Raw genomic sequence first — 23,259 nt, 5'->3', positions numbered from 1 at the left:
TTACAAAATTATATTTCAAATAAATGCTGTCCTTTTGAAATTTATATTCCTCAGAAAATCTTGAAAAAATGTATCACAGATTCCACAAAAATATTAAGCTGTTAAACTGTTTTCAACACTGATAACATTAAAAAATGTTTCTTAAGCACCTAATCATCTTATTAGAATGATTTCTGAAGGATCATGTGACATTGAAGACTGGAGTAATGATTCTAAAATGCTAAAAAATCAGCTTTGTCATAACAGAAATATATGTAAACATCTTTTATGTATAATATCTTATTCAGGACAGTACTAAATAAAAAATAACATGCATTTTGTATGATCCCTCTTATTTTGTTAAAATAATGATAATTTTGCAGATTCTGCAAGGGGTATGTAAACGTTTGTGTATGACTATAAATTATATTTTTATTTTTTTTATTGTATATTTGATTAAATAAATGCAGTGAACATAATAGACTTCTATCAAAAACATTAAACAAATCTTACTGACCCCAGTCTTTCGAATGGTGGTCTATAACCCTACAGTTTAGTGATTGTAGGTGATAACATTGTCTCTGTGGTGTTTGCTAACTCATGCTATCAAAAACTGTGAGTTATGGCTGTCCCTGTTGAAGTTAGTGAAATATTTGCCAGCTGGCTGATAGACCACGTGTACAGATTGATGATTGTGCTTCCTAACATGTTGAGTCTTCTCTGAATATGAAGTAGTGATCTCATCTTCAATATTTGACTGCAGCATCTGTTGCATTGTCTCCCTGTTGTTCAGAGGCAGTGAGATCATCTTGCATTAGCACCAGTGTGATGAGTGACAGCTCTAATAGTCTCAATCTGCTATCAGTTTTTGTACACAAAAGCAGAGACACTGCTGTGTACTGGTCACAAAAATGGTCAAAAAGAAGGCGTTACAAGTAAATTAACATTGTAATTTTAATGTGATTTATCATTTGTAGATGTTAAAAAGTGTATGCGTTTAATAATGTGTCATTTGACTATTTGCACAATCTCTTTGTCTTGCAGCTAGTGAGATTGAGAGCGTTTAGATTTATGATAAATGTTCAAGGAAGTCCTTCAGGACATTGTTCATGTCTTAAAATGTTTTTGTAAAAATGTAGTTATGTAAATAATATTAATCATGAAATGAAAATTATTCTTTCTCATGTTCATTTAATAAAAAAATAAGTATGGAAAAAATGCCTCAATTATTTTTAACTAGATTTTCACTGTGTTGTATTTGAAAATCTCCCTGGCAAAAAATAGTGAGAAATATATTAAAAATTGTCAGTAGACAGAAACATTTTGAAAAATATCTTTTTGAAATTACTGATTAATTTCATTACTGTTTTGTTCACTCTTTTCTAAGTGTGCTGCTGTTGCTAAAATCTTTTTATCTACCTTCCTGCAGTCGACCGCTGTCAGTGAAGAGTGTCATTGGAGGCCCGGTTACAAGAAGTAAGTAAAGCAGCGCTGGTGCTTATCGTGTTTACAAACATGCCATTTTGCCATGTCTGTAATTCTTGCCTGTGTAATGTTTTCTCAGGTAAAGTGATCGGCTCTAGGGTGTCCTCAACACCTGGTGCCCTCCAGCGATCTCGCAGCGACATAGACGTGAATGCCGCCTCCAGTGCCAAATCTCGCATGTCAACCGCAACCTCCCAATCTCCCTTCAGCTCTGCTGCAGCCTTGCCTCCAGGCTCCTACGCCTCCCTGGGTGAGAGCTCATCACACTCTATCCATCTTTTCTCCTCTTTCATCCTTAATTAGGAATTTTAATAAAATAGCCATAAAAATCAGTGGCTTTTATGGCTGCAGTGGTCCATTAATAAAACTGATGGGCATCCATAGATGCTATTAAGCTGCTCTGTGATGAGGAACAAACGATGGGTGTGTGCCACGCATATTCTACCATTTATTATCCCTTAAGGTTGTTTTTTTTTTTAGAAAGTTGTAGACTAGTTATTTTAGGAGGGAGAATAAAAATAATTTTATAAAATGTATTGTTCTGACTGTAAATTCTGATTGGATGAGCTATTTTCAAAGACAATGTGCTTGAAGCTACTTAGATATTACTTGCTGGAATAGCAGTATTATTATTAATAATAAAATAATTATTTATTTAACGTGTCTTTTATAATTTCTTAGCTAAGTATTGTCTATAATTTTTTTTTAATTCATTGAAATACATTCTTTTATTATATTGCATTTGCTGCCATTTTGTAAAAGCAATAACTTAGCAATAACACTTTTTAAACTATAGTTTAAAATCACTGTAACAAACAGTGTCAAAAGTCTTTTGTGGCTTATTACTTCAGTTATATTTTGTTTTTCTCAGTGTGAGTTTTCAGGAGAAGACAGAAGAGAATGTTGGAGCTTTATAAGGCATGGGTCCTGTGACAAATGTTAACTATTTTTCCCGGGAAAATATACTATCATGATTACTTTCACTCTCTTTATGCAACAACCAGAACTCGGCACCTAACGGTTGACCACTAACTTGTCTGTTACTTTATCTGTATAATCTTCTTTCTGTACCATTTTCTTATCCCATGATTCCTCAAATGATCAAAGAGATTTTATTTCCTTACCCACAGTCACACTCAGTAGCTCCCGTGTGCTTCCATGCAAGGCCCGTTTCTAGGCAGATCCCTGTCTTCCATGCTTCCATGGGCTTAACTGACTCTAATCTCTGCCTCTTATGCCTCTCCTCTCCTCCACCCTGCACTCCCCTGCTTTTGTTTTTGTGTTTTTGCCCCAAAGACGGTGCAGCTGGTAAAATAGATGGTAAGATGTATGTGTATATGTGTGTGTGCGTGTGTGAATGTCTACCTTCTGTACTGTCCGAGGGATTCGAGCAGTGTTCTTTTGACGATTAACAGCTGTACACCTCACAATGTGACTATTCTAGTGGTCTGCATGACCTGTTTGCATGATATATCCCCTCCCCTCCTCTTGACAGTAGTTCAGCGTAATGAAAATGGTCACTTGTACTTCATATTATCTGTAATGTGTAATTTGTACTAGAATGCCTTCGGGAAAAAATGCTCAAAAATGTAGGAACCATGTATGCAGATGGTGGTATTGGTATAGTTTATGGTTTATGGTTACAAAAACAGCATACAAAATGGCCGTTTTGCAAAGTTTAGTGGACTTTGTATCAGAAGTTTGAACGGTAGTGTATGATTTGATAGATACGTCTGCTCAAAAGCCAGTAATATTATGTGTTGCATTTATTTGAACATCAGTCTTCTCAGTACAGCATGTCATGTAATTCCTTTCAGTCAGTATATTTTCATCAGGGAAATCTCTTTGTCCTTAGTATCCCTGTCCTTTTATTGTTGTCATTAAAACCTTTCAATCTGTCTCTCTTTGTGTCACTCGCTCTAAATCTCTCCCTTCCTCTCAAGAATTTTGTATCGCTTCATCTCACTTTTTTTTTTTTTTTAACCTACAGGTCGTGTGCGGACGAGAAGGCAGAGCTCAGGGAGTGCAGTCAGCGCCAGTAGCACTGTGACAGACAGCCGTGGTCGAAGCAGAGCTAAAGTGGTGTCTCAGTCCCAGCGTAAGTGTCTATGTAGGGCTTTGATCCCATCCTTCACCTGTTACACCCAACAAAAGATTTAAGCATGGTATGATTTATAAACTACCATGGTTTTGCTTTGTTTTACTACTAAAACATTATATTATATTGTGTGTGTAAATATGTTGCAATATTAATGTTTGTTAATGAAATTAACAAACATTATTACATGGCTCTCTGAAATACTTTATTTTGATTGGAATGTCTGCTGTCATGACATTCTGCTGTCAATAATTTTTATATAATGACCGCTAAACTGTGTATTTGACAACCCAGACAACCAATTTTTTTCGTGGTGAAATGATACTTGGATATGTTTTCATGAGATTCACCTTCCTAGGATCACTAGAGATTGAACCTTCAACCTTTATGTTAGCAACTCAGATGCTTAACCATTGGTCTGCCACCACTATCATCTTCCTTTTCTTCTCTTTTGGCTTTGTTTTTAATGTTTTCACAACCCAGTTTGGCATCCTGCTGAACATGGAGTCCACAATTATAGTTGAAGCCACTCTTTGGCATTAAATGTGTAGATTTAATTTGCTAGAGCACGAATAAATGACATCTTGCCTGATGCATGCTGGGTAACCATGCGTCACATCAAGCGTCTGTTGTAACTGGCTACTTTTCACCTGTCCGTTGCCTTGCTTCCATACACAAGGATCCAGATCAGCTAACCCCACTAGTGGTAAGCCCCCCCTCCTCAGAATAAAGCTGCTTTAATACCCTCAAGATGAACCCTGCATGAGTAACACGTCTACCATCATGTTGCATGTCCTGCTCTAGCTTTATCTTACTTTTTATTTCTGTTCAAATGGAGGTCAGATGTTATGATAGTTGGGTATTTGTTCTTGCTTTGATGTCTGTCTGTATATGTTTGCAAGGTGTCTGTTGTTCATAGTATGTCACGTTACCATGCCTGTGGAGATTACTATGTTTTCCCTGCAGTTTGAATAGACCTTGGATCCAAGCTCTCTGTGTTTGTCTGTATTTCATCAGAGTTGAGCTCTGTCTTCATATATTTGCATACACATTTCATTTTTCTTTGTGGTGATTTTGTTCACCTAAACCTAAACTTTTGCTTGTCAAACAGGCAATGTGAGTAAAGGAAGGCTTATAGTCACCATTGAAAAAAAAAATGCTCAGTTTAGTATTTACACCATTGTTGGGCAAATACTATTTTGTCATTAATTTTCTATAATTTTTCTATACATTTTATTTTTGTATTGTCCTTTTTTATAGTATTTCCTTAGTTTACAAGTTCTCGAAGAATTAATCTGATCATGAATGCCTTGAATTTTGATTAAAACGAATTTAAACACTAAATGTGATGAAACAGCAGGTGGATTTAAAAAAAAAAAAAAAAAAAAAACATTAATATATACTGCCATTCAAAAAATTTGTGGCCTGCAAGATTTTTTTTTTTTTTTTTTTTTTTTTTTTATGAAATTGTTTATTCTCTGCAAGACTGCATTTATTTGATCAAAAATACACTTAAAACACTGTATTATTGAATATTATTACAATTTAAAACAGTTTTCTATTTGAATATTTTTAATGTAATTTATTCCTGTGATGACAAATCTGATTTTTTAGCAGCCATTACTCCAGTTTTCAGTGTCACATTGATCCTTCAGTGATCCTTTGAAAATATTTTTTTTGCAGGATTCTTTGATTAATTAAAAGTTCAAACAGAATTTATTTGAAATAGAAATCTTTTGTATCTTTCTAAAAATCTTTGTCAATTTTGATAAACGTAATCCTTCCTTGCTTCCTTTTTTTTTTTTTTTTTTCTTCTTTAAAAAAAATCTTATACATTTTCTTGCAATCATGGTAACATTAATTCATTAAATAATGGAGAACAACATTATAAACAGCACATATTCATTTGCACAGTTTAGCATACTTTGTGTATTAAAGAGATGATTCTGTGGGGAAAAAAAAAAAAAAAAAAAGGTGCCTTATTTCATTTATTTATTTTTTAATGATGTAAATTCAGTGCTAAGCAAAGGGGAGCCACTGGCCTTTGGTAGATAATCATTCACAATGTTACTTACAACAGTCCTGGCCCCATTTTTCCTCTGCAGCCGGCAGCCGATCCAGCTCTCCTGGGAAGCTCTTGGGACACGCATATGGCAGAATTCCTAGAGCCACTGCCCCAACAACACCCTCAGACAAGTACTCTAGGGTCCCACGAAGCCAGGGGTGCAGCCGTGAAACCAGCCCCAGCAGACTGGGCCTAGGTAGGGGCAACACATTTTCATATATCACAATTTAACACTAAGGGTGCCCACAGGTGCAGACACGTCATCGGCGTATATACTGTAAAACAACTTGATTTTGGAACCCATTGGACCTAAACTGGTTCCTTGAGGGATCCCTTAAGAATATGTGTTAGAGCATGGAGATTATTACAACATGGAGATTATTTTTTGTTATGTTATTTTGGAAAAGGTAGGATCTTGTGGTAATTATGGATGGCAGGATTTTTTAGAGCTTTACTTAAGACAGAAAAAAGACTTTGTTAACTTTAATTTCCTGAATCATTGTTCACTGCAGATCACATTAGATTTGACCAGTGCACTAGTTCGGTGTGTGAATGAAGCTCAGCATTCATTTAATTGGCTGATGCAAGTGTTTATGCCAAAACTGACTCAGTGGCTAATCATTGCTGACTTTTCTATGTTATTCATTTACCTGTTGTTAAATGATGACAGGGCTGGCTAACAGCTTGCATTCCTCATCAGCTTTTCTGGCTGTGTTTTGAGGTCATTGTGTTTGTCAGCTTTTTATGAGAAATGTTTGTGTGTGTCCTGCCTTTTTAAAGATCGGACCAAAAATGTCCAAGCAATTATTTAAGCTCATTAAATTTAACAGTAAGTCATTTGTCTATAAAACAAAAAGTCCATTTGTATATACGAAACTGAGAATATTTAAAAAATTTTGAATGCCTCAAAAGTTTATAAGAATGCTTTTAAGCTAAATGCAGTCTTTTTGTGTGTATGTTTTATATAAAGGTGCACCAAGCAATTACACCTAAAAATGAATAGTGCTTCATTTTATGTATTTTATTTATATACACTATATTGCCAAAAGTAATCCCTCCAAATCATTGAATTCAGGTATTCCAATCACCTCCATGGCCACAGGTGTATAAAATCAAGTACCTAGGCATGCAGACTTCTTCTACAAACATTTGTGAAAGAATGGGTCGCTCTCAGGAGCTCAGTGAATTCAAGCGTGGTACCGCGATAGGTTGCCACCTGTGCAATAAGTCCATTCATGAAATTTCCTCACTACTAAATATTCCACTGTTAACTGTTAGTGGTATCATAAGAAAGTGGAAGCAATTGGGAACAACAGCAACTCAGCCATGAAGTTGTAGGCCACGTAAAAATTACAGAGTGGGGTCAGCGCATGCTGAGGCGCACAGTGCGCAAAAGTCGCCAACTTTCTGCAGAGTCAATAGCTACAGACCTCCAAACTTAGTGTGGCCTTCAGATTAGCTCAAGAACAGTGCATAGAGAGCTTCATGGAATGGGTTTCCATGGCCGAGCAGCTGCATCCAAGCCTTACATCACAAAATTCAATGCAAAGTGTCAGATGCAGTGATGTAAAGCACGCCGCCACTGGACTCTAGAGCAGTGGAGACGTGTTCTCTGGAGTTACGAATAACGCTTCTCTGTCTGGCAATCCAATGGACGAGTCTGGGTTTGGCGGTTGCCAGGAGAACGGTACTTGCCTGACTGCATTGTGCCAAGTGTAAAGTTTGGTGGAGGGGGGTTGTTTTTCAGGGGTTGGGCTTGGCCCCTTAGTTCCAGTGAAAGGAACTCTTAATGCTTCAGCATACCAAGACATTTTGGACAATTTCATGCTCCCAACTTTGTGGGAACAGTTTGGGGATGGCCCCTTCCTGTTCCAACATGACTACACACCAGTGCACAAAGCAAGGTCCACAAAGACATGGATGAGTGAGTTTGGTGTGGACTAGGAACTAGGAACTTGACTGGCCTGCACAGAGTCCTGACCTCAACCCGATAGAACACCTTTGGGATGAATTAGAGCGGAGACTGCGAGCCAGGCCTTCTTGCCAACATCACTGCCTGACCTCACAAATGCGCTTCTAGAAGAATGGTCAAAAATTCCCATAAACACACTCCTAAACCTTGTGGAAAGCCTTCCCAGAGGAGTTGAGGCTGTTATAGCTGTAAAGGGTGGGCCAACTCCATATTAAACCCTACGGATTAAGAATAGGATGTCATTAAAGTTCATGTGCACGTAAAGGCAGGCGTCCCAAAACTTTTGGCAATATAGTGTATGTTAAGATGAATATCCAAATCATATCCGTAGCCTTAAAAAGCTTCTTGAAGTAGTGTTCACACTGACAAACATTAGCAGTGACAAAGTGAACAAAAGTAATTTGATTTCAGTGACAGATGATTTGAGGTGACCATTATCAATATATTTCGTCACATGACAATGTGAAAGTTGACTGAAGTTTAACTTTAAGCAAAAGAATAGTGATGCGATACAGCAACTACCAATCAGAATTAAGACATCACAGCACACTCATCACCTGGCAGAAACTGTAGCCGAGTGAACGTAAGATAGAGGGATACATTTATTTTTATATACGTGTGTGTGTGTGTGTGTGTGTGTGTGTGTGTGTATATATATATATATATATATATATATATACATGCAGGGATATAATTTTTCAAAAGTGATGCTTGGAAACCAGTGTCAGAAACTGTCAGTGTTGATTCACGAGATCTTGATTCATGCATTGATAATCATTCATCTTATTCATGATATGATGCATTATGGACTGCTATAAATTATACAAACTCCAAATGTAAAATTTATAGCAGCAAGAGAACTGATTTATTGTCAAAATAGAATGACATCTTATTTTAACTGATAATACACTAACATTTAAATGTTTGGGATAAGATTTTTTTTAATGTTTTTGAAAGTTTTTTTTTAAGCTCACCAAGGCTGCATTTATTTAATCAAAAACACAATAAAATTGTAATATTGTAAAAATATTATTGCAATATAAAATAACTGTTTTCTCTTTTAATATAAATGTAATTTATTCCTGTGATGCAAAGCTGAATTTTCAGCAGTCATTACTCCAGTCTTCAGTGTCACATGATCCTTCAGAAACCATTCTAATATACTGATTTGCTGCATTTCTTATTATAATCAATGCTAAAAATACTTTTGCTGCTTAATATTTTTGTGGAAATGGTTATATTTTTTTCTTTGATTCTTTCATAAATAGAACATTCAAAAGATCGGCATTTATTTAAAATAGAAATCTTTTGTAACAATATAAATGTCTTAACTGTCACTTTTGATCAATTTAATGCATACTTACTGAATAAATCACTTAATTTTAAACAGTAATGTATCCGATTTGTGATCATATTTTCAAAAGATATGGCCTAAAAGAAAATTGTAACTTTTTTGTAATGCTGATAGGTGTTAATATAAATTGTAAGGCTTCAGTCTGTTAAAAAAAAAAAAAAAAAAAACTCTACATAGGCAAAATTACTTGGTGCACCTTTAACGCTGCATGTTCAGAAACTCTCTAAATGTTGTCTGAATCTAATTCAAAATGTTCAGCTTAAGCCTTGTGCTTTAAACGTTTAACCTTTCTAAAGCAGAAGGACCCTAGGAACGGCCAACCCTACCCTTCCTTTCTCTGACTCCACGGCCTCACTAATGCCCTAACCTGTGTTCTAACAGCCAGGCTGTGTGGTAAAGCTCTTCTTCCTGCCACTTCTTCCTATCGCACGCTAGCCCGGAGCAGTCGCATCCCCCGCCCCAGCATGAGTCAGGGGTGCAGCCGTGACACTAGTCGCGAGAGCAGCCGTGACACCAGCCCCGCTCGGGGCTTCACTCCTCTTGGTGAGTAGAGCATTTGGCTGATGGAGCCCAAACAACAACAACAACAACAACAACCAATTCTTTCCAATTTGTTACCAAAAAACGTTTCCCTTCAATTTCATTTGGCCTTTATTTATAGACATTATTCCTAGTATGTGGGATATGAAATTCTTTGCTTGCCTCAATGCATGCACTAATATGTTCTCGAAGTGCTGTAATGATCTGTGTAGCTGTGTCTTTGGGTTGTAAATACATCCAGTGGATGTTTTGTTGGGTATTTCCATAAAAAACAAAACAAAGCAAACAGCTTGTCTGATCTTTAAAATAATTTGCAGGGAGGATTTATACAATTACAATTAAAATGAAAAATGAAAATATAAAAATAAAAGCGAATTCAAATACTAATAAATGCAAATTATACTAAACACTTAGAGTAATGCATAGCATATTAAATTGTGAATTCATTGCTTATCTGCCTCTTGTGAATGTCGTCTATGCTCTAGCAGGGAGACTGATAAGTCTACGGTCTGTTTCATATATATATATATATGTCGACTAGTAAACTGTGGCATGTTGGATGTTTGGTGTCAATGTCACGGATGGTGCTCAGTGTTTCAGTGTAGCACTAACCGTTCCTGGGGTGTTACCCTTTTTACTATCCCCTTGCAGCCTCCCGACGTCACTCTCGCTCAACCAGCGCGCTGTCCACGGCCGAACCCGTGGGCCAGTCAGGTGACCTGCATGAACCCTCACTCCCCTGGCCCCCCCAGACAGGGCCGATCACCAGCATGCCTTAATACTTTACTTTTTTGAAAGTAAAACTGGCAACTGAGAACCACTTCACGACACTGTTAAATTTAGATGTGAATTATCTGTTCATTTGTGAAATTATATTTCCAGTGTCTTTGTCTTAAGTGACGTGTTATGCTTTTCTCACCATAAACATCAGCATCCATCCTAGTTGAGGTTTATTTGCATTTCCATTTGGTTAGTGGTGTATTTGCCAAAGTTCACTTTAGTTCTCTGCTTCGTATATTAGGTTTTGCATACTTGCCATTTCCATACATTGGCAATTTGTTTTTTTTTTTTTTTTTACTTTTGCATTGGTTTTGTTGCTGGTAATGAATTTAAAATGGGTATTTTGCTTGGTATTTTGTGCTGTGAGCATTATAGAGGTTCGGTGTATTTTTTGTGGATTGTTCAAATTCAGTCGTTTTGCCGGACTCATAATTCACACACATTCACATGATTTTTCAGGAAGCTGCTTTATTATCAGTTAAATCACTATTTCCTTGCAGCTTTACAGGTGAAATGTGTAATTTCTAGGCCACTAGTGCCACTAAAAAGAATTTCAGTCTGTTAGTTTGAGCTACTTAACTTGAGCAAACATGATAACATTGGTTCAACTAATAGCATCAGTTTGGGATGGGACTATCTGATTGGCAAACTAATGGTGAATGTGGGGAGTGATGTAAATTCTGAAACTATACACTTCACCTTTAACTTTTTAAGTTAAGCAACCATCTTTTTTTTTTTTTTTTTTTTTGTCCTTTCTGGACTCATATTATGTGTTGAGTTGTATCAGACTGTCTTGATTCTCTCAATATCTACATGTCATCCTCAAGTTTTGTCTATGACAAATTAGCCTACTTGGTTTAAACAATATGTTTATGACCTGACTTGACCCGATGATGTCGTAGAAGGTGAGTATTTGCTTACTTGCCATTGCCCATCCTCACTATCTCATCCTGTGTTCAAACCCCACAGATCGCTTTGGCCTGATCCATCAGGCTCGCATTTCTGCATCTGTCAATGCTATGAGGGTACTAAACACTGGCACAGAAGTGGAGGCTGCCGTAGCTGATGCTTTGGTAAGAATCCTGGACCTCACTCAAAGAAATGATTATGATGAACTGAAATATGTCTCACTCTCATTATCTCATCTAGGATAACAGGAGTGATGCTTCTGTATGGCTTAAACTATTTGTTATATGTGTCCCTAAAAACGCCCACAGAAAATTATGGAATTTTTGGAAGAGCTTTAAATGAGTAGTGTTCTTTATGGGGTATACTGGGTTTTAATTAATATTAAAATATTAAACTAGAATTAAATTATAATATAAATCAAAATATAAATTCCTTTATACATTCATATACCTTTTAATCTTTATGTGCTTATGTGTCAGCTATATTATGAGGGAGAAGTTTTCACATTGTGTCTTTTCTGCAACAAATTTGCTCCCTTTGAAATGTCTGCGTCTCTTTGCTCTTCCTTTCTTGGTTGTCTTCAGCTGTTAGGAGACTCCAGGAATAAGGTAGTGCTTCCGTTTATTTACTGCTTGTGCTTCCATTTTTATTCACTAATCAGAATGACTTATACCATTGTGGTCTGTCAAGCAAATATCGAGCATTTTGTGCACCACAAACATTTGCATTTCTTTCATTCATTTGGTCAATGACCATCTCATCTGTACATCTCATTTTCTCCACAAGCACCACAAGATTTATTTAATTTATTTGGTATTAATCTCTTCATTTTATTATCTGTATAAGTCACCCAGTGTTATTGACTTGGAAAATGTATTTTATCATTAATTCACATGTGACAACACAGCAGGATTAAGTTGTAAACAGGGCAGATGTTATACATCAGCGTGACACATCCCCTTTGCTACATAAGTAGATGTAATTACCCCAGCGTGACGCGCTCTTCACTTATGTCACCTGCGCACACTGTACTAATGACAAGGATTTGAATGTTTGTTAATGCATTGCCAACTGCTGGAAATTGTCCCTTTGAATTATTCATGACTGCCGCAACAAATATCTGAATTGTTCCTTCATACTCCAGCGCTGAGGCTGGAGAAACACCTCAAAGGCCTTGTACACACTGGAGCTAAAGTTGTCACTCCTTTCTTAATTCTTAATTTTCATTCACAGATTTCAGTTATTTATGGGAATGACGCTGAATTCTACAACTAAATGAACTGAATTCTACAACTAAATGAACTAAATTACAACTAACAACTGAAAAATCCAGCAAGTGCATTCGAATTTTCATTAAATCATTAAAGTGTATGCAGAATCAAAATGACTTTAAAGATGACATTAAAGTGTGTACAGAATCAAAACTAGTTGTTAATATCTTGACACACAAATTTTGACTCTTATATATCTTTCCACCATAGTTATCAGTAGTTTACTAAAAAAAATCTGGTTTAATACTTCTCTGATGGCTTATATCCTTAATTAAGTCTCTTATGCTCACCAAGGCTGCATTTATTTGATCATAAGAACAGTAAAATGCTAATATTGTGAAATATTATTACAAATTAAAATAACTGTTTTCTATTTTAATATATTTTAAAATCAGGGGCCGTATTCATAAAACATTTTATCTCACCACTAAGAGTTCTCCTAAATGGCAGTAAAAGTTCTTAGCTAAGGGTTTTCTCTTAAAACCTATTCACAAAGCTGCTGAGACCAACTTTTACTAAGGAATAGAGAGAAGTCTTAAGCTAAGAGTAAGGGCGGGGTTGACCTCGTTGCTATGGACTATGCCCACTGTGATTGGCTGATGGGAGGAGTCTCTGTCAGTGATCATAGAAATATTGTAGAATGAGGTATCGTTGCCATATTCAAATAAAGGTTTTAAAATAAAAATGTTGCCATATTCAAATAAAGATTTTAAAATAAAAATGTTGCCATTAAGGTTGCCAGTTAAAGGTTTTAAAATGTAGGCTAAGTGTCACTAATTAAACTAGTATATGTTCAGTTAATTGTCTGCCTCTTACATGTTTGCGTCTCGAGAGATTGCAGAATTCAAGTGACAAATTATGTTTTATAAACAAAGTTTTGGAGGTGCACATTCAAACGGTCTGTCTAATCAGCTCGAGAGGAGGAATATATACACAGATGAGAGCCGACTCGCCTATAGTTACTTCGACAGTTTTCTGCATCCCTCCGCCACCCCGCTCCTCACTCTCGGCTGGGATATGAGGAGAACTCTGGATTTGGGCTAAATTCCAAGCTCGGAGCCCTCGATCTCCTTGGACAGCACGCCAAATACAAATGTTTTTTTGATTTTTTTTTTACTCTATTTGATCATTTGTAAGTGTGAACTAGAGAAAACAACTGCCACAGGTAATCAGGCATTATTATTTATTTATTTATTTATTAAAGATTTATTTGTGGTGTTTTATCGTAGATTCAAATCTGTAAATCAAAATATGTATTGCATTTATGAAGAAAAGGCTCAGCACCCAAGGCTTTATCGCTATTCCCTCAATGGTGTACAGGGTCTTTGGGTGGATTGCTAAAGGCGGATTGGCTCTAATAATCATTTTAGGACTGTTTTTGACTTTGTCTTAGTGACTTAGGAGTCCTCTTGAGTACTCCTAACGTTTCACAGATTTAGGAGCTAGTTTTAGCGCTAAAATGCTTTGTGAAATACTCTTAGACCAAAAATTTAGGACTGACACGCCCATTATTTTTAAAAGTTTCTCCTAAATTGGCAAGTTAGGAGCTACTTTTAGCCTTAAGATGTTTTGTGAATACGGCCTCAGATTTATTCCTGTGATGGCAAATCTGAATTTTTAGCAGTCATTATTCCAGTCTTCAGTGTCACATGATCCTTCAAAAATCATTCTAATATGCTGATTTGGTGCTCAAGAAACATTTCTTATTATTATCACAGTTGAAAATGGTTATTGCTTAATATTTCTGTGAAAACCATCATGTTTTTTTCTTATAAGATTCTTTGATGAATGTAAAGTTAAAAAGAACAGCAAATAAATATAAATCTTTTGTAGCATCATAAATGCCTTTATTGTCATTTTTGATCGGTTTAATGCATCAATGCCAAATAAAAGAATTAATTATTTAAAAAAAAAATATCTTACTGCCCTTACATTTTTGGACAGTAGTTTAGGTAATGGTTAGCAATCACATTAAAATGTTGGCATCCATGTTTCTTGTTTACAGCTTCAGTATACCAAACCATTGTGTATTGTTCTGTATGCACACATATCGATATTTTAAATGATTCGTTTCCACATTTAAATGTGGTCGTCACTTGTCCCAAGGTTAGTGTTAAAAGAACCTAAACCCTTCTTATTTTTTTTAATGCTGCATGGCTTTCTCATATCAACAGCATACTTACTATGTTTAAGTTTGGTGTTTTGTCCTGTTGAGCCTACTAACCTGCTCCATCCTCTCCTCAGCGCAAGCCTTTGAGAAGGAGGTACGAGTCTGATGACGATGCCAACAGTGATGCGTCCAGTGCCTGCTCAGAGCGTTCCTATAGCTCTCGTAATGGAGGCATTCCTCACTACCTGCGTCAGACGGAGGATGTCGCCGAGGTGCTAAATCACTGTGCCAGTTCCAACTGGTCTGAGAGGAAAGAGGGCCTGCTGGGTTTGCAGAACTTGCTAAAGAGTCAGCGCATTCTCAGGTGAGGTCCTTCAGAGGGGCATAAATGATCTCTTGGTTCTTTGGTGTCGTTTCCTTTTCCTCCAAGACAAAAAGTAGAAAATAACCAGTCAGTATCTGACAAGTTTTGTTTTGTTGCTCATTTATTGTATTTTTATAAGCTGCATGATACATGTGCAAAATCTCAGTTGGCTTGTAATGACTTTTTATACTTTTTCTCTCTTATTCTTATAGTTAACAGGCCTTTAATCATACTTTTGTGTGTTTCAGCCGTGTGGAGCTGAAGAGGCTGTGTGAGATCTTCACCAGGATGTTTGCAGATCCTCACAGCAAGGTAACCTGTGTGGGGATGCATCCTTTCCACATGACTGCTTTAATCACACTTAATCTATTTACCTATGGCTGAATTAATGGTAGCATTCCAAATAAAGGATTTTATGAAGGATTACTTGCATCATGTGAAATTGTTGCATTATGTAAAATTATTCTAAATGAATTGTGATACAATAAGAAGCTTTAATCATTATGGATTCTGTAAAATGTAACAAGTTTGTCTGGCAAAGAGTTTCTTTGTGTAGAACTTGAAAATGGAATGAGATTGCACTAACAGAATGTGTTTTTTCCTGTTGTTTGCATGGTCTGCCTTGGTGTGGATTTTAACAATAGAGAGTAAGTGGATCTAACAAATACATAACCCATTCTCTTATATAAATGGATTTATTGTTGTATTCTTATATAAATTGGTTCATGCTTTACATAGATCACATTAAAACCAGCAACACCATAATTATTGCTCATTCTTAGCATTAGCTGCTAATCCTAAATATTGAACTTTGACACGTAAGTCATGCCACACCGTCGTGAACGATACATCAAATCATCTTGCCTGTTAAGGAGAGATGTGCGATTACTTTATTTTGTCATTTTATTATATTATTATAAGTGATCAGACTTATAAACAGGCTTACAGGCAACCTTCCAAAAATCTCATAGATTTACAATGAACAAGAATTAATTGAACTACAACAGTGGTTCTCAACCAGAGGGCTAGGGGCCACAGCAAATTTACAAGGGGACCTCATGATGTCTTGAAATTATTTAAAATAAGCTCTAAAATAACTACAAATCAGCAGTCGTACTAGAGGAAACCTTTTAGCCTACATGTGGGCTTTTTGAATGTTGTTGTGGACAATTGCGGCCTTAGAGTCAAAAATGTTTAAAGCCACTGGACTAGAATATCATCACAAATACTTGACTTGAATTGAACTTATAACCAATCACCCACGACACAATTGCCCCTACATATCAACTAGGGCTGCACAATATAGGAAAAAACTGATAATGCGATATTTTGTTTTTCTGCAATATATATTGCGATATGAAAGAAAATTCACCAGATGACTTGAATAGCTTTATTTGAAAAGAATTAATCATTCTAGAATGGTTGGGGTGATTTTGTTAGGGAGTGAATCTGCAAAAAAAAAAAAAAATAAATAAACAAATTACAAGCATAGATAAACACAATAGGACAAATGAAATAAACAGTGCTTTGTTTTTTAGGAAAGTCTAACAGTATTCAGGTACTGAAATTGAATAATCAAATGTAAAATAACACTGCATAATCTTCACTGTATAAATTAAATATAATTAATCTTTGTTAAAGCTACAGTATTGATTTTCACTCTGTATTTTGTTTGATTAACATTAATGACACAGACAGCAGCCGGAATACTAGACTGCTGTCACTTTAAGACCGAATACATAGATCCAGTATAATAATACGCATCTGTTTTCCTTCGCAATTGTTTATGTTCAAATAAGCCATAGGTGACTGTATTTATGAGGATACTTGCTGCGATGGGTATTTTGACATAATTTTGTGTGCATCGGTCCATTCAAGCACAAATAGATGCGGGAGAGAACAGAATCCAGTGTTGGCGTGCTATCTGCGTGGCTCTGTGTGTGCACACAGAAAACAGCTTGCGAGTTCCGAATTGAGTTCTCTTTTGCGTCGTCTTGTACTCGGTTTAAAATTGCTTGAATGTTTAAACTGACAGAACCTAAAGCATGTGAAAATGCTTTCACTCTATGATTGTTAAACTTTGCAATTAATCCGAGAATCACGTGCGTTTCGAACCGTGCAGCCTGGTCCACATGGATTAACTTCGTTCCCTATACTTGACATCGCACATCCTGCAATGTGACTATTGTGGATGCGCACGTCACAATATCGATGCTAAAACGATATATCTTGCAGCCCTAATAGCAACACACTTAAAACTTTGTGAATTGTGAAACACCTTTACAAACATATTGAAACACACTGGCATTGCGGCAGCAATTTTTGCACAGGCAAGCACCATTCACATTTTGTTCAGAGATTGTAGAAATGTAGTTTTTTTTTAATACTATTGTGAGAAAGGCATATAAAGCCATTAGTATGTTTATTGAATTATATGCTGCGCAGCATTGTTGTGACGTTGGATGATCTGCTTCCAGGTGTTTAGCATGTTCTTGGAGACACTAGTGGACTTCATTACTGTGCACAGAGAGGATCTCCAGGACTGGCTTTTTGTTCTGCTCACTCAACTACTGAAGAAAATGGGAGCTGACCTCTTGGGCTCAGTCCAAGCTAAGGTCCAAAAAGCTCTGGACATCACACGGTCAGTCTCTAGTGACAGTCCTAGTCAAAAAATTTTTACCCCCACTGTGCTTTTGTTTTTTTTGAACTTTTGTGCCACTAGGATAATGTCTTTTTTCTCTTTTTTCCCCTCTCTTAGGGAGTCTTTCCCCTTTGACCAACAGTTTAACATTCTAATGAGATTCATTGTTGATCAGACTCAAACCCCCAATCTGAAGGTATGATGATGCCTACCATTACTGCTTACAAAACCCCAGCTGCATATTCACAATGTGCTGAGCTTGTTATTTCTTATTTTCTTGATGTTATAATGCAGGTGAAGGTGGCCATCCTGAAATACATCGAGTCCCTGGCACGGCAGATGGACCCTGCTGACTTTGTGAACTCAAGTGAGACGAGATTAGCCGTGTCTCGCATTATCACCTGGACCACAGAACCCAAGAGCTCTGACGTTAGAAAAGTGAGTTTCCATGGAGATGTGCTTACAGACAGTGCACAAATCAGTGCTGCAGTGTTGGAGTATGATGAGTATAAATTGACATGGATTGAGCTGTTTATTGAAAAAGGTTTTTTATTTCTAGGTTAATTCTCACAAATACATTGTGTGAATTCTGTCATAATTTACTATTATTCACTCTCATGTCATTCTAAATAACAAACTATCCCATTAAGAATAATTTATGATCTTGGTTGCAAGATTTTTTACTTTTAAAATGTTGGTTAAACATCAATTAATCACAATGAACAGATGCAAGACATTTATTCCCAATATCAGTTGCTGCCTAAAGGCAACAAGTGGTCATCATCAGTTTCTCTTTTATTGTCTGTTACCCTATTGTCCTGACACGATGGCCCAGACCCTTCATAACTGGGCATATGAGGAGTTGTCAGGCAGGCCCAACACTACAGCTCTACTTCCTGGAGAGGGTCATCTGGAGGAGAGGTGCAAGCAGGTAGTGCCAATCCAACGGCCTAACCAACAACCCACACGTAACCGCTGCACCTAACCGTGTGTTCTCTCCTCACTCTAATCTGCCTCGTTGCCTTGCGAAGTGACTGCTGAATACAATCTCTTAACATGCAATTGTACCAGAAGGCTAAAGCGAGCAGAGATAAAAATGTTTTAACTACATCAATAAATAAGTGTGTTTTAAAGTTTCCTTTCGTTTCTCAATTGCTGTTAACGCTCTACTGCTTAAGATGTTTTTGTTTCTTTTCACAGAATAACAGTGAGTGAATCAGTGTTCTTGCATGTGTTTAACTTTAAACAGAACAGACTCATGGACATTTGAGCTATCTATGAATTGAGTGAAATATACAAGTCAAATTTACCAGGGTTGGGAATCTCGCCTGTTTGGGTCTTTAAACCACTGTTGTCATTACGATAAGAGTGATATTTTTCTTTTGTCTTTTATTCAAGCAGAAATAACCATCAAGAATTGTATAATGCAATTTTATACAATTTTATATTACTGTTTATTTATGATTTGTTGATCTGTTGAAATCTGTAATGATCACATCTGACTAAATGATACTGAAGGCAGTAAACATAGTAAGAATTGGTGTTTTCTTTCTTCCCCACTAAAAGAATTGTTAATTGAATTTCTCAGAAACTAGAATCGTTAAGGGGGATTGAAACAAGAATGATTCCCATCCCTGATACTGAAAATACCTACACACTAGAGAAAGCTTTGACGGAGCTTTTGACAAACGGGAATTTGTTTGTGAAATCAAGCTGGACCCAGTACCTCAAATGTCAAAAGATGTGTGAACTCCAGTGTGTAGGTGACATATCAGATCCAGTTGTCTTCTGTTCATAGGAGCACTGCAGTCACAGTTCCTTATACAGTCTCTCTTTCTATTCTGAGTTATCGCCGCCAGATTTTCTCAGCATGTATGAGTGCGCTCCCATTCATTGCGGTGTTAGTATTTGTGCTGGATCTCATGAGGTGTGTGCTGTGTTGTGCAGGCCGCCCAGGTGGTGCTGATCTCACTCTTTGAGCTGAACACTCCTGAGTTCACCATGCTGCTGGGCGCTCTGCCTAAAACATTCCAGGATGGAGCCACCAAGCTCCTGCATAACCATCTGAAGAACTCAAGCAACACAAGCAGCGTGGTAAGATTTCTTGTTTTATCTCTTATGAGATTGTATATTAAAAGTTTTAATATACACTGCCATTCAAAAGATTTTTAAAAGTCTCTTATGTTCACTAAAGCTCCATTTATTTGAACAAAAAGAAAATTTTTTACTCCAGTCTTCAGTGTCACAAGGTCCTTCAGAAATCATTCTAATTATGCTGATTTGCTGCTCAAGAAACATTTCTTATTATGATCAATGTTAAACAGTTGTGCTGCTTAATATTTTTCTAATATGTTTTTTTCAGGGTTCTTTGACAAATTCTAAAAAAAAAAAATTCAAAAGAAAATTCAAAAGAACAGCACTTATCTGAAACGGAAATCTTTTGTAACATTATAAATGTCTTTACTATCACTTTTGATGATTTTAAAGAATCCTTGCTGAATATAATTTTTAAAAATCTTTATCACCCCAAACATTTGAACAGTGTACATGTATTTATTTTCGCTGTAAAAACACAAAACTGTATCACAATAAGGTGAAGTGTCATTTTTGAGGGGTAGGAGACAGACCATTGGTTGAAAAATGCTCAGTATTGCAGCTGGTGAAGTGAAAGTCCCACCTTAAATGAGTTAAAAGGAGCCAATTACCTTTCTGACAGGGGCATTTCCTGTTTTTTTTTTTTTTATCTTTTTTAAACTCTAGAACATATTAATTGGACAGTCTGAAAAACATTTTTTGCTTGATTTAAGCTAAAGAAGCAAAATTTATGATGTCTTTGTCAGATTTTATAGTTTGAAATAAACGCAATCTTGACAAACAGTTTTGGAAATTACCTAAGCCAGAAATGGACAGCAATTCGGGCAAACGGATAAAAAGACAATGATAAAGATCTACCAGTAATATTGTTTTGTTGTTGAACTGTTGTTTAGCCTAGCCTGAAATGATTTAGTTTATCATTTCATCTTTGTCTCCTTCACAGAGTTCACCAAGCAATACAATGGGCCGCACGCCACCCCGGCACCCCACTAGCAGGACCAGTCCTCTCACCTCGCCCACAAATTGCTCCCATGGGGGTCTGTCACCCAGGTAACACATCCTCTTCCCTCCTCCCATATGCTGACCATTCTAAAGCATGATCTCACTCTGGGTATGAAGACTTTCTACAGCAGTTTCTAAGGCCTGTCACCCTGTTTAATGGCTCTAACATGTACTAAACATCTGAATTGGACTTTCCCTTTACAACCTGAAACCCTTAAAATGAATATCTGCATTTCTGGGGTGGGATCCAAATCACCTGGAGAGTCATCCTCTTATGCAGGCTCTAAAACTCTTTTAAAGAGATCTGCAGAACACAATAGACAATGATTTAGGGGTTTCTGGTCCTCTTAAACTTATTAACCCATGCTGCTAAACACAACACTCCGACTGGACCACTCTTTTTTTCTCTCTCTCTTCCTCTTCTGCCCTGTTCTCTCCCTCTCCGGCCGTTCTGTGGGCACAGTCGGTTATGGGGTTGGAGTGTCGATGGGCTCTTAAAGCACCCCTCTCCCTCTCCTCCTCCTCCTCCTCCTCCGTCTCACTCCTCTATTCCTGCCGGCCCCTCCCTCAGGGCCTTCCGCTGCGCACTCTCACCAAGGTAACTCAGCCGCTATCCATGACGAGGAGGGGGCGGGATGGGTGCTTAGATTCCCACCCACTCCCAGCCTCACAGGGGCACGTATGCACAAATATTAGTGGCCATGAAATCATTTTAAATACAGACTTCCCTCTATGGATGGTGGTTGATTAAAATGTACAACTAAGAAACAAAACTATGTGAAGGAATTTTTAATGGATGTAAAATAGGTTTTTTACAGTAATTAACTGACTGACCATGTTTGGAGCATCCATTTATTCACCTATAGGTGCATGTTGGAGTTGTGCACTCAATTTTTTTTTTATATATATGTGTATATATGTGTATATATATATAATATATATATATATATATATATAATTTGTATGCTTTGGCTTTCTTGTTTATGTGAGTGTTGCAATCCATTCAATGTTTATTCCCTCTTTTACTCCATTTCTTTTTTCAGTATGCTGGAGTATGACACAGAGAACATGAATTCTGATGAGATCTTTAGCTCACTGCGTGGTGTCACAGAAGCCATCCAGAGTTTCAGTTACCGCAGCCAAGAAGACCTGAATGAGCCAATCAGACGTGATGGGAAGAAGGATGATGCCGTGAGTCTGTGCTTTTAACAGTGCTTTTAACAATTATTTATTTAACTAAAGTGGACCATAAATTCACTTTCAATTGCAGATACAATGTCGATGCAAAGTAATCTAGATTCTTTTTCCTTACCTTTTGATTTGAATTTTTGGGCATATTGTGCATCCCTGATCAGCACATATTTAACACTCTTTCACTCTTCCTGTCTTAGACTGGGAAGGAAGGGGCATCTCCAGGGTCTGACGCAAGACTGGGATTGGATGTAGTGGAGGGTGGCCGTACCGCTTTGGATAACAAAACATCTTTGCTCAACACACCGTCCCCGCGGTCTTTCGCTGTGCCACGGTCGAGAGAGTTTGCACCCTATGGCTACGGAGACACGATCACGGCCTATGACAAAAGTGCCCTGAAAGAGGCTGTCTTTGACGACGACGTGGAGCAGTTCCGAGACTGTGAGTCAATACGCTGCTCAAAGCTTGTACATCCACTCTCACATCTGTACTCCATACTACACCCATTATCTTTGATTGTGTATAGAAACACTTTAAGATGAGCAAAAACAAGAATAGCAAGAAATAACAGGCAGAATATAGAGTGAGTTCTTGTAGAGGGCAATTCCGATGCTCACTTGCCCATTGTAGGCACTTTCGATGGTGGACACAGGGGTCATCATAGGCTCTCTAATTGGTCTGCGGCTACACAGCCCCATACACAGCAGTGTGCGATGCACTGTGTGTTGTGACACATTCCTCCCATAACCATAAATTCTCACCACTGCTGACCAGGAGCAACCCTCAAGCTTTGCTGTTTCAGAGATACTCTGACCCAGTCAGAGTAAATAGCCAAAACAATTTGGCCCTTGTCATAGTCACTCAGATCTTTATTCCTGACCATTTCTCCTGCATCCAACACAATGATTACAAGAATTGATTGTTTGCTTACCATCTAATCTACTCAGACCTTAATATGTGGCCTTGTTAGGAGATGATCAACGATATTCGTTTCACCTGTGACTGATCATAATGTTTTGCTCAATCTCATATTAATGATACACTGAGTAAAGTGATATCTTTGTCATAGTATTCTTTCAACGGTTATGGGAATTTCCCATGACAGCGCTGGTAAATTTGGTTACATCTTACAAGTTGTTGTTGAAAGTAAATATAATGTCCTTGTTTACAACATTGTTTAAGTCTCTTTCAATATAAAAGTCTTTGCTACTGACCCACCCATATAGACAGTCTCTTCTCGCCATCCACTGGCATAACAATGTAACACTCTGATACAGCATTAAAGTTAAATAAAAATATAAATTTATGAAACTTTGCCCTCAGCCAAAAATATTTGCTCTGGAACAAATAATAGATTGAGACCAAATATTGCCCATTAGATAAACCCAAAACTAATTATATCTC

The 23,259-nt window shown here is 37.1% G+C and overlaps 1 protein-coding gene across 1 annotated transcript in view; it reads left to right on the top strand.

Moving 5' to 3' along the window:
• Positions 1–23,259, top strand: part of clasp1a (cytoplasmic linker associated protein 1a) — a 75,399-nt gene that overhangs the window by 44,597 nt on the left and 7,543 nt on the right. The window contains exons 18-35 of the mRNA XM_051905090.1: positions 1,409–1,455; positions 1,544–1,714; positions 2,761–2,784; positions 3,455–3,562; positions 5,668–5,823; positions 9,389–9,496; positions 10,145–10,207; positions 11,243–11,346; positions 11,767–11,790; positions 14,698–14,927; positions 15,176–15,239; positions 17,405–17,568; positions 17,686–17,764; positions 17,863–18,006; positions 19,516–19,662; positions 20,606–20,712; positions 21,708–21,855; positions 22,056–22,296. Of these exons, the coding sequence (XP_051761050.1) occupies positions 1,409–1,455; positions 1,544–1,714; positions 2,761–2,784; positions 3,455–3,562; positions 5,668–5,823; positions 9,389–9,496; positions 10,145–10,207; positions 11,243–11,346; positions 11,767–11,790; positions 14,698–14,927; positions 15,176–15,239; positions 17,405–17,568; positions 17,686–17,764; positions 17,863–18,006; positions 19,516–19,662; positions 20,606–20,712; positions 21,708–21,855; positions 22,056–22,296 (2,129 nt within the window). The remainder of the gene's footprint in view (positions 1–1,408; positions 1,456–1,543; positions 1,715–2,760; positions 2,785–3,454; positions 3,563–5,667; positions 5,824–9,388; positions 9,497–10,144; positions 10,208–11,242; positions 11,347–11,766; positions 11,791–14,697; positions 14,928–15,175; positions 15,240–17,404; positions 17,569–17,685; positions 17,765–17,862; positions 18,007–19,515; positions 19,663–20,605; positions 20,713–21,707; positions 21,856–22,055; positions 22,297–23,259) is intronic.

The sequence above is a fragment of the Ctenopharyngodon idella genome, chromosome 9 (assembly GCF_019924925.1).
Source record: "Ctenopharyngodon idella isolate HZGC_01 chromosome 9, HZGC01, whole genome shotgun sequence".
Classification (NCBI taxonomy): Eukaryota; Metazoa; Chordata; class Actinopteri; order Cypriniformes; family Xenocyprididae; genus Ctenopharyngodon; species Ctenopharyngodon idella.
Note: the sequence above shows the minus strand (reverse complement) of the source record. Positions and strands in the feature narration are given on the sequence as shown.